This window comes from Conger conger, chromosome 6 (genome assembly GCF_963514075.1).
Source record: "Conger conger chromosome 6, fConCon1.1, whole genome shotgun sequence".
NCBI lineage: Eukaryota > Metazoa > Chordata > Actinopteri > Anguilliformes > Congridae > Conger > Conger conger.
In genome coordinates, this window is record NC_083765.1 from 10,399,045 (window position 1) to 10,411,900 (window position 12,856).

Below are 12,856 nucleotides of genomic sequence, written 5' to 3' on the forward strand. Positions count from 1 at the left end.
CTAGCCAATAACTGTTAACTGTGTGCTTGGTACTGTTAATTGTCATTTCATTAACACAAAGTTAAAGGGCTTATAGCTGACATAAGGAGTCAACAGTATTAATCCAGGTCACCATCAACAACAAAGGAATAGTAATATGTTTACTATTATGCTACTAATAAGGAATGTGCTGTTCATGTTTGATAGGTTGCTGACTGCCGTGTTTGTTTTGCAGCTTTAATGGTGACATGGTTCCTGACATATTTGGCGTCATCGATGGCGTAACTCAAGTGTGCTATCTCAAAGAAAGGTACGTTCAGACTGGAAGCGTCTGAAGCTGGTCTCCTTCCATTTTAATGTGCCACTGTAAGGTTTGGTCCAGCACCTAGGGAAATGACATGAGGCTAAATGTGAGATTACTTTTGCAGTATAAATTCATTTGACTTTATTTGATAAGTGACACTTAAGTGGGACTGTTTTTTTTATTCAGGAAAATGGTGTGGCAGCCAGGTCTGGGGTCAAACGTTAAGATGCACATCCCCCACTCGAACGCCTTCATTGACCTCAACCAGGACTTTACTGCTGGTAAGTGAATGGATACATTACCTCATCTTTTTTAATGAAAGTTAAGAAGGGCGAGGAACCAATCTTTCATTTTACTAGGCTTAGAAAAACTGCCCCAATGAAGTGGATCTCTGATGCTTTGCTAAATATTATAAAAGCACCAAAGCAGTGATAAAGTGTAGCATCACACCAAACCAGTATCCATCTCTGGAAATTATAATCCATATAATGGATATGTATTTGGAATTGGTACTTCAGTTCTTGGTTAGGTCCTATAAGTAATGCGCAGCTGGTGTTTTCATGTTATTTCATGTTATTTCATGTTATTTCATGTTATTTCATGTTATTTCACGTTCTCCTTATATGGCCCAGTTGTCATAGTTGCACTGTAGTGCTCATATCAGGCAATAGGATTAGACGACTGGACATTGTACTTAATTGTGCGTCTCTCTGGTAAATGACAGTAGTGGGTAACGTTGCCTGTGAATTAAAAGCACTGCAGTAGGCAGGCAGATGAGATGTTCCATTTTTGCTCCCAATATGACAACAAGGTGAGCTCGCCAGGTTCTGCAGTCTCCGATGTGGCACTCATCATTGGAAAATGCAGCTCTTCCACTTTTTATACTTCCGACAGTATATAGCAATTTTAGCTAAGTAGGTCAATTCAAGTCATACATTTATGACTTGTTTACCGGTATACATTAAAAAAGCTGAATTTAACTGTATTCATGCTTCCAATCTCAGGCGTGAAGTAGGCTAATGTAAACTCACCGTGTTCTGAACACCAAGTTAGTTCACCGTGTTCCGAACAGTGCAACATTCATGACGAATAACAAAAAAAATGACTTCCAGATTAGTTTTGGTTTTTATGTGCGTGTAAAATATAATTCCTTCCTTTTTCATAAAAAACTTGGTACGAGTCACATACGCGATCCATTTCAGCACACAGTGACATGGTAATAGTGCTCCACTGTGACATTGTGGTGGGGAAGCTGTTGCTAATGAGAGACTATGAACCGGGCAGGCTTATATGGCGGTGTTTGGACCGTCATGAGCTAACACGATGTTCTGCTCCGAATGCGCTAAGTTAATTGTCCCCCACCCAATTAAATCAGCGGTGGCGACAGTGCATGGGGGTAGGGGAGAACATGTTTATTATTTGGTTGTTTTTATAGGAGATGTGATCTGTCTCACTGTGGTTAGATCCGCTGGATATGAGTAGATGGTTTGACGTATAGGATATCCTGATTGTGAAGCTTTCTCCTCCTAACGAGTCTGTATATAAGACCTTAGTGATTTAATTTGGTGGATTACTTCAGTTGAACATCATCAAGTCCAAATGGTGACCGGGTGAATAGATAATCCGCCAAACAAATTCAGAGATGTGATCTTTCCCACTTTAATCTGCCCTGTGCATCAGGCAGCCAGATTCAGAGAGAGGCTTGCAGTAGGGCCATTGGATGTCAACATCTGGCCAACACCACGTTCTAGGAGTGGGTGACAGAACTGAATCTTCCAGACAAAGCAAGATTAAGAACACCATTAATCTGTCTAGTCTGCTCTGCCCTCCTGAGCAACAGACTGATTAACTCGTCAGCAGCCGAAGCGTTTCGCAGTGCTGTTCAGGCCCGTGTGGGGTTACCGAACACAGGGACACGTGTTGGATATTTGTATGCATCCTCTGCGGGCCTTGTCCTCCTACGTACTCACTGCTGGCTTGTTCTGATCTGTATTCTATGCGGATAGGCTGAGATAGCAGATCGTTTTGACGGGGACCAGTCCGTCCAGGTGATGAATTGAGAATAAGAATCTGTGCACCCCTGGTAAAAATGATGAATAAATAAATGAAAAAACAGCTGGCCACGTTAATAGACTTTCAGGCCAGAGGTCCTCAGTATCACTCCTGCAGGCTGACAGGCCGTGAGTGTTTTCTCTTGTATACCCTGAGCGCTGGAGTAGGCATACGTTTGTGTGCTGAATACAGATACGCGGCGAGTCGGAGGCATTTCAAATTCACACGCTCCCGCCTGGAGTGGCACACTGACAAATGAATTCTTTAGTAAGTGCATTCTGATCTGGAGGCATTAGAATCCACAATCCTCCGGATAGGTGACTCATTTCCCATCAGCTCCTCCAACCGGTTTATACATTCAGAAATTTGACTACATAAGCAAGATATGTACTGTAGCGTTTAACCAGAGTGAAACAGAATTGCTTTTACACTTTCATCCAGGGATATATTATATCATCTGTACAGTACAGAACTGGGCTAGAAATTAGATCTGAAAACTCTCCATCCAGTATAACGTCCTTTTAATACTATAAGCTATTAAATGAGGCTCATTGATCTTTCTATTTCTAGGGACTTCTAGGCTTTCACCGTGGTGGGGCACCTGTGCTTTAAACCGTCCAGCTTTGGCCCTTTGCTCAGTGTAACTGCCATGCCAGGCCTGGCAGGGGAGGAGCCTGCTGGTTGTACAGCAGTCATTCACATGACCTCTACACCTGAGAATGTTTATTATTTTACGCACACTATTTGACTGTCTTTACTGAATACCGATAGGAAAGCTGGAGAAAATGAGCATAGATTTTTTTTTTTCCATCTTTTTTTTTTTCTTTCCTAATTACAAGCATCGAAATGCAAGTTATCGATTTGTGACCTCATGGTTGAATATTTGATCAAATACACATTCTTTTTCATCCCCAAAGAGGAAGTCTGCTAAAGATAGATTAGGATTTATTTAGACCCTGAAGAGCAGATAAGTTGACCCGCTGTCAAAATGAAAAATTCAGCAGAGCAACCAATCAATAGGTTTCTTGTTATCTTGAAATATGCACTGAATGGATATATTAATTCTCTTGTATGTTGTTAGTCTCTTCTAAGTCCCATTGTGATTTTGTTACTGTGAGCTTTTTCAGACTGAGGGTTCTCCTAAAAATGAGCATATTTAAACGGGAGAGGAAACGCAGCCTGGGGTGGGTATATATACTGTTTGCTTACTGGGCTGGAATGTTTAACATTGGTGATAACGCATGACAATTCTTCATACATGCCAGTGCTTTTCCTTGTAAATGGAATGAAACCGTTTTATTGTTTAAGGACAGTTCTGCATCAGAATGATTATGGATTCAGATTTTTACATGCGCAGATGTTCACATGAGCAGTTAGATCCTACCTTCCCCCTGCAGTTAAAGTCCTCTTTCTTTTCTTATTTTGTTGCATTCTCAGCGACTGTTTGGAACGTTAGCTAATGCAAGCTTACATTGTTCCCGTTGTTTGGAAAATAAGCCCCATAAGGTCCCATGACCCTCTTCATAAAGAGTCGGAGGTTCCCCGCTGCCCTGGATAAATTCTACCTGACTTTCTCTTCCTGCCACCTAATCATCCCCTGATTTAATTGGCTATATAAGTAATCTCTCCCTCATACTGTAATGCGCTTTGAGTATGAGAAATGAATTTGACCCCACTCTCTCATTGTGGATCTTTGTGTATGCGTTGTGTTGAGCTTGGTTTCAGGAGGTGTGCCTGATCAGATCTCGACCATATTGAGATTTGCCATTACGTTTTCTGCAACGTTGTGGCATATTTGCATTTATATCTTACAGTTTTAGCATACTATACTCTAAATGCATTTAACATTATTGAAGTATGTCTGGGAGCTCCTGTCAGACTACACAAACCTATGCTAGGCTGTAATGGACAAATGGTTTCACTTTCCCACAACACTGTAGATTTAGACAAACAATCTGCTGCTAACATCACACCATCCGCAAAATATCACTGTCCACTGGTTGTAATCAATATTGCTTTTCAACGACTCGAAGACAGCATGCAGTACATCTTTTTCTCTAGAGAAACAGAGTGCCCCTACCAAGCTTACCAATGGGGCTCTGGAATGATCTGGAAGACTTGCTGTTTGCTGATTGGCAGTTATGATGAAAAGAGCTTTCTAAATCTCTGCAGCTGTGAAAGTCTTGTAAGATTAACATAACCAAATGGTCCTCTGCAATTAGAACTCGCTGCTGCTTCAGGAGAAAGGGGGTGAAGTTTAAAATACAAATTAGATTTCTTTTCTCCCTTTCTCTGCACCTGCGTCTTCAAGTCTGGGTTGCTAGGAAACAATTGGGTGTGATTGCGTTTGCTTAGGGGAGGGACAGCGCTTACACACACACACACTCACACTCACACACACACACACACTCTGAACACAGTATCTCCTAATCAATTAAATTACTGTAGTCTCCTCAATACTTTGCTCCTCACATTTCTTGGTAGGAGTTTATTAGGTTCCAGTAATGAGACAGCGGTGTCAGGTATTGCAGTCTGATTCCAGGGAATAAAAGTACATGGCTTTTCAAGGGCATTTGGCCCAGTGCTCTGAGAAACGTAGTTCAAGGCACCATGCATTTATCAACCAGTGTTACAAGAGCCGTCCCTATGATATAATGTGGCCGTTTACCACCCTCTATCACTGTTCTTTCACCTTAAAAAACTTTAACAATTTTAACCGTAGTCAAATTGCTAATTTGACATATTGGAAGACATAAAAGGTATGTCATAAGGACATGCAGGTCATATACTGTGTGTGCGTGCATGCATGTTGACCCATGCAGGCACACATTAAATACGTCCACCTAGGTTGTTCTGTTGTTATTGATGGTGTCACGTTATTGCACTCACGTGTGAGACGCCAGGAGGAAGACTGCCGCACTTTGGGAAGGCTGAACGGGGTCGTGCCAATGTCATTTCACTTCTCTCCATTTCACTTGTGTGAATATGGCCCAAACATACCACAGCAGAAGCTAATGCAATAGCCTGCTCTCCATGGCCACTGATAAAAAGATCTGAAATTGCCTCTTCTCTTGTGTCAAGGCCTCATTTAAGTTTAAAATTGAACTGCTCAACACCCCCTTTTCCGCTCCATTATAAGAGGCCATTCCATTTATGATTCGTGTGAGCTTTTTTTTTTTTTTTTTTTTTTTTTTTTTCTCCTCTTCTCTTTTTGTTCCTGCCTTGTCCTTCGTTTGCTGGCAGTACACACAGTTTATTGTGAAGATGCAGTACTGAAGACACAGCCCAATAGATCAATATTAGTGCATGTCCAGACAGGGCTGAGTAGCTTCACTGAAAGGATCCAGGTGAAGCTGAAGTATAACTTGTAATCAATACATGGAATGAAAATGAGTTTGGATAAGCTTCATGGGGACAGAGGGATCATTCAGACGGAAGGATTTTGCAGCCACATAGAAGTGCCATTGTTGTGGGACGTGCATCACATTTCGCAATCTTGCAACATCTTGATAATGGCTCTTTAAAGCTTCAAAAGGAGACTGTGGGCCAAAGCAATTCATTGTTTTAAAGTGCGGTAATGGCAAAGTAATTATGAATGTAATTCTGCACAAATAGGCACGTAAACGTTGATGTTACAGTTGAACTGGTTGCTAAGCAACGTGGATCCCTCCGCAGCATCCAATTAGACAACCTTTTTTATGAGCGAATGACAAGTTAATTGCTGGAGTAATGCAGGAATACTGAAATGAGGGTTACGGGCGTGGGAGTTTATTAACACGGTAACTCCAGATTTAAATTACTGTATGGGAAGGTCCAAGAACGCCCTCTCCTCATAATTACACTCTCATTGGGTGAAATTAAATTCAACAATGATATCTTGTGGGTAGAGCACCAGAGGTATAATTGGAAAATGGTAATTGGATATTTAATTGTAGATAGTATAATCGGATCATATTTTCTGTGGACGTATCGGGTTATCTTGTCAGTTTAACTAACCGGGTAGTCGGGAAGCTTTATGAAGACTGAAAGTATTATAGATTGGAGGGAGCAGGAACAGTAATATCGTAGGATCATCGTCATCATCATCTTTTTCTCCTCTCTAAAATATAGTATCGCTGAAGAGTCCTCCGGCTATATTTTCTTAGTTGTTAAATATGAAGTGAATGTTCGTTAGGACGTCTGATTCATTAGGCCGGTACGGACAGGCTGAAAGGGCTGCAGCTGCTGCAGGCGCAGAAGCAAACGCCGAGGTGCAGGAGAGGCCTTGGAGAATGACTCTCGAACAGCCCCAAAGCAGTGTAACCATTCGGAGGGGAAAATGAGACACAGTCCAGGCTGTTCTTGGCTAGAGCGGTGAAACTCTGACCTCAACTGGGGATATTGTCAGGAGGTGGAAGAGGAGCGCTTTGAGGAACTTCTGACAGCAGGATGACCTGGAATGTTCTAGAAGATCAGAGCCCGCCTCTGTGGCATGAGTCACTGGGGTATTTGGAGAGCTCCTCAGTGGCAGAACGGCAGGTGTGGATCTGGTCTGTCATGAGACGGCGAAGGCTGTGTGTGTTGTTGGAGTGTCATAGCTGACCTGACTCGTCAATGTTGCGAGGTTAGGAGCAGTGCCTTTGGAGTGACAGATGAGGGTGGTGGTCCCCATCTTTAAGAAAAGAGACCTCATGGGGGCATCCCGGGGGCGTGGCCTGTAGTGAACGATCCGTATGCTCATTGCGAGCCGCGGTTTGAATCTGGCCACCCTAAATTTGTCGCATGACTTTCCCTCCCTCTCTCTCACTCCCATTCTTCCTGTCTCTCTACTGTGCTGTCCAATAAAGCTGAAAATATCTTTAAAAAAAGAAAGGAGACCCAAGGGTGTGTTCCAATTACCGGGAAGTCACACTGCTCAGCTTTCCTGGGAAAGTCTGTGCCAATGTCCCGGAAAGGAGGCTCCAACCGATAGTTGAACCTCAGGAGGAACAAATTGGGTTGCTGCAGAACAACAGACCATCCTTTCACCCTCTCACAGATATTTCAGGGCCATGGGAGTTTTGTGCATTTGCAGAAGGCTTATTATCATCCCTGGGGTATCTTGTGGGAGGTGCTGTGGAAGTATGGGGTGTCTGTTACTGTGATCCGCAGGGAGAGCTGTGTTTGCATCATTGGCATGAAGTCAAGCTCGTCTCCCCTTCTGTTCGGAGTGTTAATGGAGAGGATATTAAGGCATGGTGGAGATCTGGAGAGGAAGGGTTCGGGTGGCATCTCTGCTGAAGATGTTGTCCTTTTGGCCTCGTTGTGCTCTGACCTTCGATGCTGATGTCTGGTGAAGATGCCTCCTGAGTGTCTCCCTTTGGGGGTGTGCCAGGCCCGGGGCAGACACATGACACGCTGGAAGGACTACATTTCCCAGATGGCCTGGGATCACGTAGGGGTCCTCCAGGATGAGTTGGAGGAAGTCACTGGGGAGAGGGATGTCCGGGCTGCTCTGCTTCTCCCATTGTCGCTACGACCCTGACTTGGATTAAGATAATGGATGGATAATTAACAGAACACAGTTTTCTGTGATTCAAGAGTTCACATATATTTATGTCATGAGCATAAGTTAAACGGTAAAAAAAAAACTAACAAAAAAAAACAAAAAACTCACAGCTGCAAAGATGATGTCTTCACACAGAATGCTCCCCGCATTCTGACAGAAGACCAGCCAGTGCCTCTGAGTGATGAGATCTTAACCAACATAAAATTGTCTTGTTTACTTCCTTTAAAGTGCTTTGCATTTTGATGTTCTTTGTACATCATGCCGATAATTGTCTGTAAAAGGTAATCTGTGGCCGGGGGCTGGGAGTTATCTCAGCCTGGAGGCTCTTCTGCTTGGCTCCGCTTGGCTCCGCTCGGCTCCATTGCTCCCGCTCCCCCCACGGGCCCACTCTAATCTCATTTGCATAATAAGAAGCCTAATTCTGCTATAGAGAACTAATTAAAACTTGTGTATATTAATTCCGCTCCTAGAAAAGCAACATTTGCCCGCTTTATCCTGGCGTTAATTAGCAAGGCGGGCTAATGAAAAGGGCTTGATTAAAACCGCCGATGTCCTCTGATGATTCTGGGTGGGGAACGGCTACAGCCCCGGTGCCTTTTCATACACAAACATTTCTATGTCAAGTCCTTAATATCTGTTGCTGTGCGTCGGTTTTTAAGGCCCGACACCTGAGGCGATGCGTGTGAAATCTGCCGGCCTACACGCGGAGCTTGGCTGAAAGCCGTGGTGATTATTTAAATGTCTACGGTTTGCACACATCAAGGCAGTCGCCTAGGCGGAGCTCCTTGTGCTGCTGCGGCGTGATATTTACACCGGTTTTCTGCGCGCATAAAAAGCCAATGAAACGCGTGGCCGTGTGAGATTCTGCTTTAATCCCCTACAGTGCACTTCCTTTTATGAGATTATTTCCTCTCCGAATAGCAGCTTTGATTTAGATGTCCAGTTACAGTATTGTGATATTGATATTCCAGTAGACTGTGGATGAGAAATGAATAGGTCTGTAATGTGTGTGTGTGTGTGTGTGCGTAGGCTACATGTGCTCATGTACGAGGCCTCCAAATGTAGTCACACCTCATACAAATGGCAGAGCTGGAAAGACATATTTATAAAGTATAAATCTAAGTGTATGGTTAATGGTTGCCCATTTAAAATTCCAAAGTCAACCTATCTGTTGCAGTGTATGAAATATCCATATGTTTGGAGCCCACTGCATGTGGGTTGGTTAACGTTTCATATTAATTTTCATGGAATGCTGTAGGCTTAATATTACGCAACTGTGTGCACTCCTGCCTCAACCCACATATAGCCTAATTCAAACGGGGCTCATTCATAAACATTGCGCAACAGTGCACACATATAGCGTGAAAGGGCATGTTCGCTGACAGTATATCAGCATGCGGATGTGTATGGTCCTACATGCTCCGGGTGACCACCGTGATGCCTGTCTTTAATTGCCTTCTTTATCCTGTCACATTAATCAAACGAGTAGCCAGGGAACAGAGGAAGCCGAATGAAGCACAGACGTTTGCACCAATAAGCATTAAACCAACTAAAATGGAGGGCATCAGCGTAAAATAGTGCTTTCTTCTCAACTCTGACGTTGACTTTCTGAACCTCCAGTGGTGCTTTGAGTCCTGAGGGCACTGCGAGCGTGGTTCTCTCTCATCGCACCGCCATTGGAGTGCAATCCCATCTCAGTCCACAGTCTAAAATTATGGACGTTGAACAGCTGCCCTGTTTGCAAATACTTGGCCCCCCATCTTAAAGACGTTATTAAAATGGCAGCTGTGGTAGGAGATCCGAGCTGCAGCCACGTTTCCCTGGGAAACGGTTGGCTCAGTGCCTGCCCTCGCAATCTAGGAAAGACTGGCAGCCGCGGAAGATGGCTGCTCAGATTCTTAAAGCGAGGCTGCCATGTTGACCTCCTAAATTAGCGTCACGTCATCGTTTATGTGATTCAGTATGCACAGGGAATGCCAAGGTGCTTGGTTCCACACAAGGAGGATTCTGGGATTTGTTTTCTCTTCCATTTAATCCTGCCATATGATTATCTGTATCTTGGCAGTGCAAACACAACTCAGGGGTATGATAGACTATGACATCCACACAGCGGTGCCAAACTACAACCCATCGCTGTGTTTACATTGTTTTCTTACTTCCTGTTTGGCCCTAATAAATGAAGCAGCTCAATCTATATCTGGCCTATTTCTATAACCACACACTTAAATTCAGAAAAAAATGTCCTCACATGTTCAATTTAAGATTTGGCATTGCAGATCATTTTTCCAGCTGGATATTTTACTCAGCTAATTCAGGTTAAGTATCTACTGCAGTACCGAGGATACTATGGCAGTACACCACCTGGGACTCAAACCCACAGCTTTCAGTTGCCAGCCCAGCTCCCTTACTACTATTCTTCACAATCTATGAATGTTTGTGGTCCTGTGCAGCCAATATAAAATGTTAAAAAATGCATACCACACACACATTTGAATAGCATAAACGCTGTTAATACTGTGTTAAATGTCAGGGGCGTAGTACGCTGTCCTTCATTAAGCTTAGTTAAGCTGTGGAGCACAGACCGGTGTCAGCAGTCCTCATAGTGTCACTTTCTTTCACCCTGAGTTCTTGCTTGCTTTCATCATCAAGGTCATCCGTGCCTCTTGGCTGCAAAAATAATCACACATTTTTTAGAGCGGGAAAAGAAAACACTTTTTTTTTTTTTTTAACTGTTCTGCTTTTGTTGCTTGTGTCATTTGCCTTATCCACATGCAGTATAGCTGGTATAGTTTCACAGCTGAGATGGCCATATGGACCCAATTTAATTAAGATCTTGGCCTGGAGCAAGCATGCAGCATGGGCCCCGCCCCCCGCCAGGCGGCGTCCAATCCCTCGCCAGTGAGGGTGTGATTGTGAGCAGTGGGAGGGGCCCTGTAGCCCTTCTCCACACGGTGGGGTTTGAACGTGTTAGCCGGCCCTGTAGCCCTTCTCCACACGGTGGGGTTTGAACGTGTTAGCCGGCCCTGTAGCCCTTCTCCACACGGTGGGGTTTGAACGTGTTCGCCGGCCCTGTAGCCCTTCTCCACAGGGCGGGGTTTGAACGTGTTAGCCGGCCCTGTAGCCCTTCTCCACAGGGCGGGGTTTGAACGTGTTAGCCGGCCCTGTAGCCCTTCTCCACAGGGCGGGGTTTGAACGTGTTAGCCGGCCCTGTAGCCCTTCTCCACAGGGCGAGGTTTGAACGTGTTAGCCGGCCCTGTAGCCCTTCTCCACAGGGCGGGGTTTGAACGTGTTAGCCGGCCCTGTAGCCCTTCTCCACAGGGCGGGGTTTGAACGTGTTAGCCGGCCCTGTAGCCCTTCTCCACAGGGCGAGGTTTGAACGTGTTAGCCGGCGCTGTGGCTCTTGTGGCTGCCGTGTTCTGGTTGGCATCGGCAACAGTCACACTGCCTCTCCTACCATCAACCCCTCAACCTTCCTCACTGTCAGGGCTGAGGAAGGTCAACTGTGAAGGGGACAACGCTTCACAGAGCTTGGCTCTACATCGCAAGTTGCCCATTTTCAGATCAAATGCTAGGGTCTACATTTTTTCAAATTCTGAACTGAGTGTGGCATCCCATAGCTTCCCATTTTGAACTGAAGCATAGGAAGACATCAGTACTCCTTCGAGTTTTACAGTACCGTCGCTGTCAAAATCAGCTGGCATGTCTCGTTCTTGCTACCAGTTTCGCAAAACAACAACATCCCATCCAGTCATTTTTTTAGTGTCTGTCATTTTCCATTTGGTCGATCTCTTCCTCGTTCAGTTGTTCGTGCCTCTTTCCCCCATGAATCACAATGCCATAATTTCAAAAAATCGAGAATTATTACAGACTTCATGCTATATGTCATTTACAGAGAATATCAGTGTGCTGGATATATTTTAGCCTCCTGGGGCGTTCCATGTCCAAGTATATTTCTCTGCGGTTGTTTTTCGGAGTGATCACAGCCAGTTTGATCAGCCTCTCCTCACCCACTCGTACGCATGTTATTTTATTATTTCATTTTATGAGCTAAAACACTGGGTTACATTATGTTTGAAACATCTCCCATGGTTTTCTTTCCAACAATGCAAAGTGCAACTCAATATGTAGCCTACAGTAACACATTTCTGTCACCAGGTCGGCTATGATAACCAGACTACTTACACTGCAATGCAATGCATTTCTAATTCATGTATGTTGCACACATTGATATTTTTGGAAAATTTTACTGTGAAAATTTGTGCACACCTGTTCGATCTGTTCACGTTAGCAAGGTTATACGGAATTAATCACCATCCACGTGACACATTTTGGCCAATCGGAATGCTGTATTTGCCCTCGGTGGTTGGTTATTTTCCTGTGACATGGTATAATTTAAAGTAGCCATGCTCTCCTATCCGTAATGCACTGTCAATCTCTGTCTTTGCGTGCATTTGCCAAATCCATGCTCCCGGGTTGCTCCATGCAAGATGCGTTCGGGACATTGAGGGTAGGATGGAGAAGGAGACTTCTTTGATTGTAAACACAGGACCACAGCAAGGCAAAAAAAAAGCCTGCATACTAATGTATGCCTTTAAGAGACTGGTGGCAGTAGAATTTATGGAATTCAATGGCAGTGATTTGAGAGAGTATGGAAAGGAATCCATACTCATTATAGTTTACACTGTAATGCAGTTGGTGGACCAGCTCAGAACGCTGTACTGTTCTGTTTTACTGTAGATAGTGACGGCTGAACGTTCTTTGTGCCGGGTGGTTTGAGTCTTTGTTTCACTGATGACACTGAAGACATTTTTCTTGTTAATGTCAAAGGCTCATTTCTCTGTGGTGACAGTGGAAATGTAAAGGGGAGTGTAGAGGTTAATCAGAGGCTGATGGGAGAAAATGAAATCAATAGTAATCGAGGTGAGTGCAGTGACTCTGCCAGGGTCTCCTGGGGACAAGGTAATTTCTACACATGTGAATACACACACACACAC

The 12,856-nt window shown here is 44.2% G+C and overlaps 1 protein-coding gene across 1 annotated transcript in view; it reads left to right on the forward strand.

The window, feature by feature from the left end:
- The window catches only part of itfg1 (integrin alpha FG-GAP repeat containing 1), a 132,803-nt gene that overhangs the window by 2,288 nt on the left and 117,659 nt on the right, over positions 1-12,856 (forward strand). The window contains exons 5-6 of the mRNA XM_061245001.1: positions 215-289; positions 470-564. Of these exons, the coding sequence (XP_061100985.1) occupies positions 215-289; positions 470-564 (170 nt within the window). The remainder of the gene's footprint in view (positions 1-214; positions 290-469; positions 565-12,856) is intronic.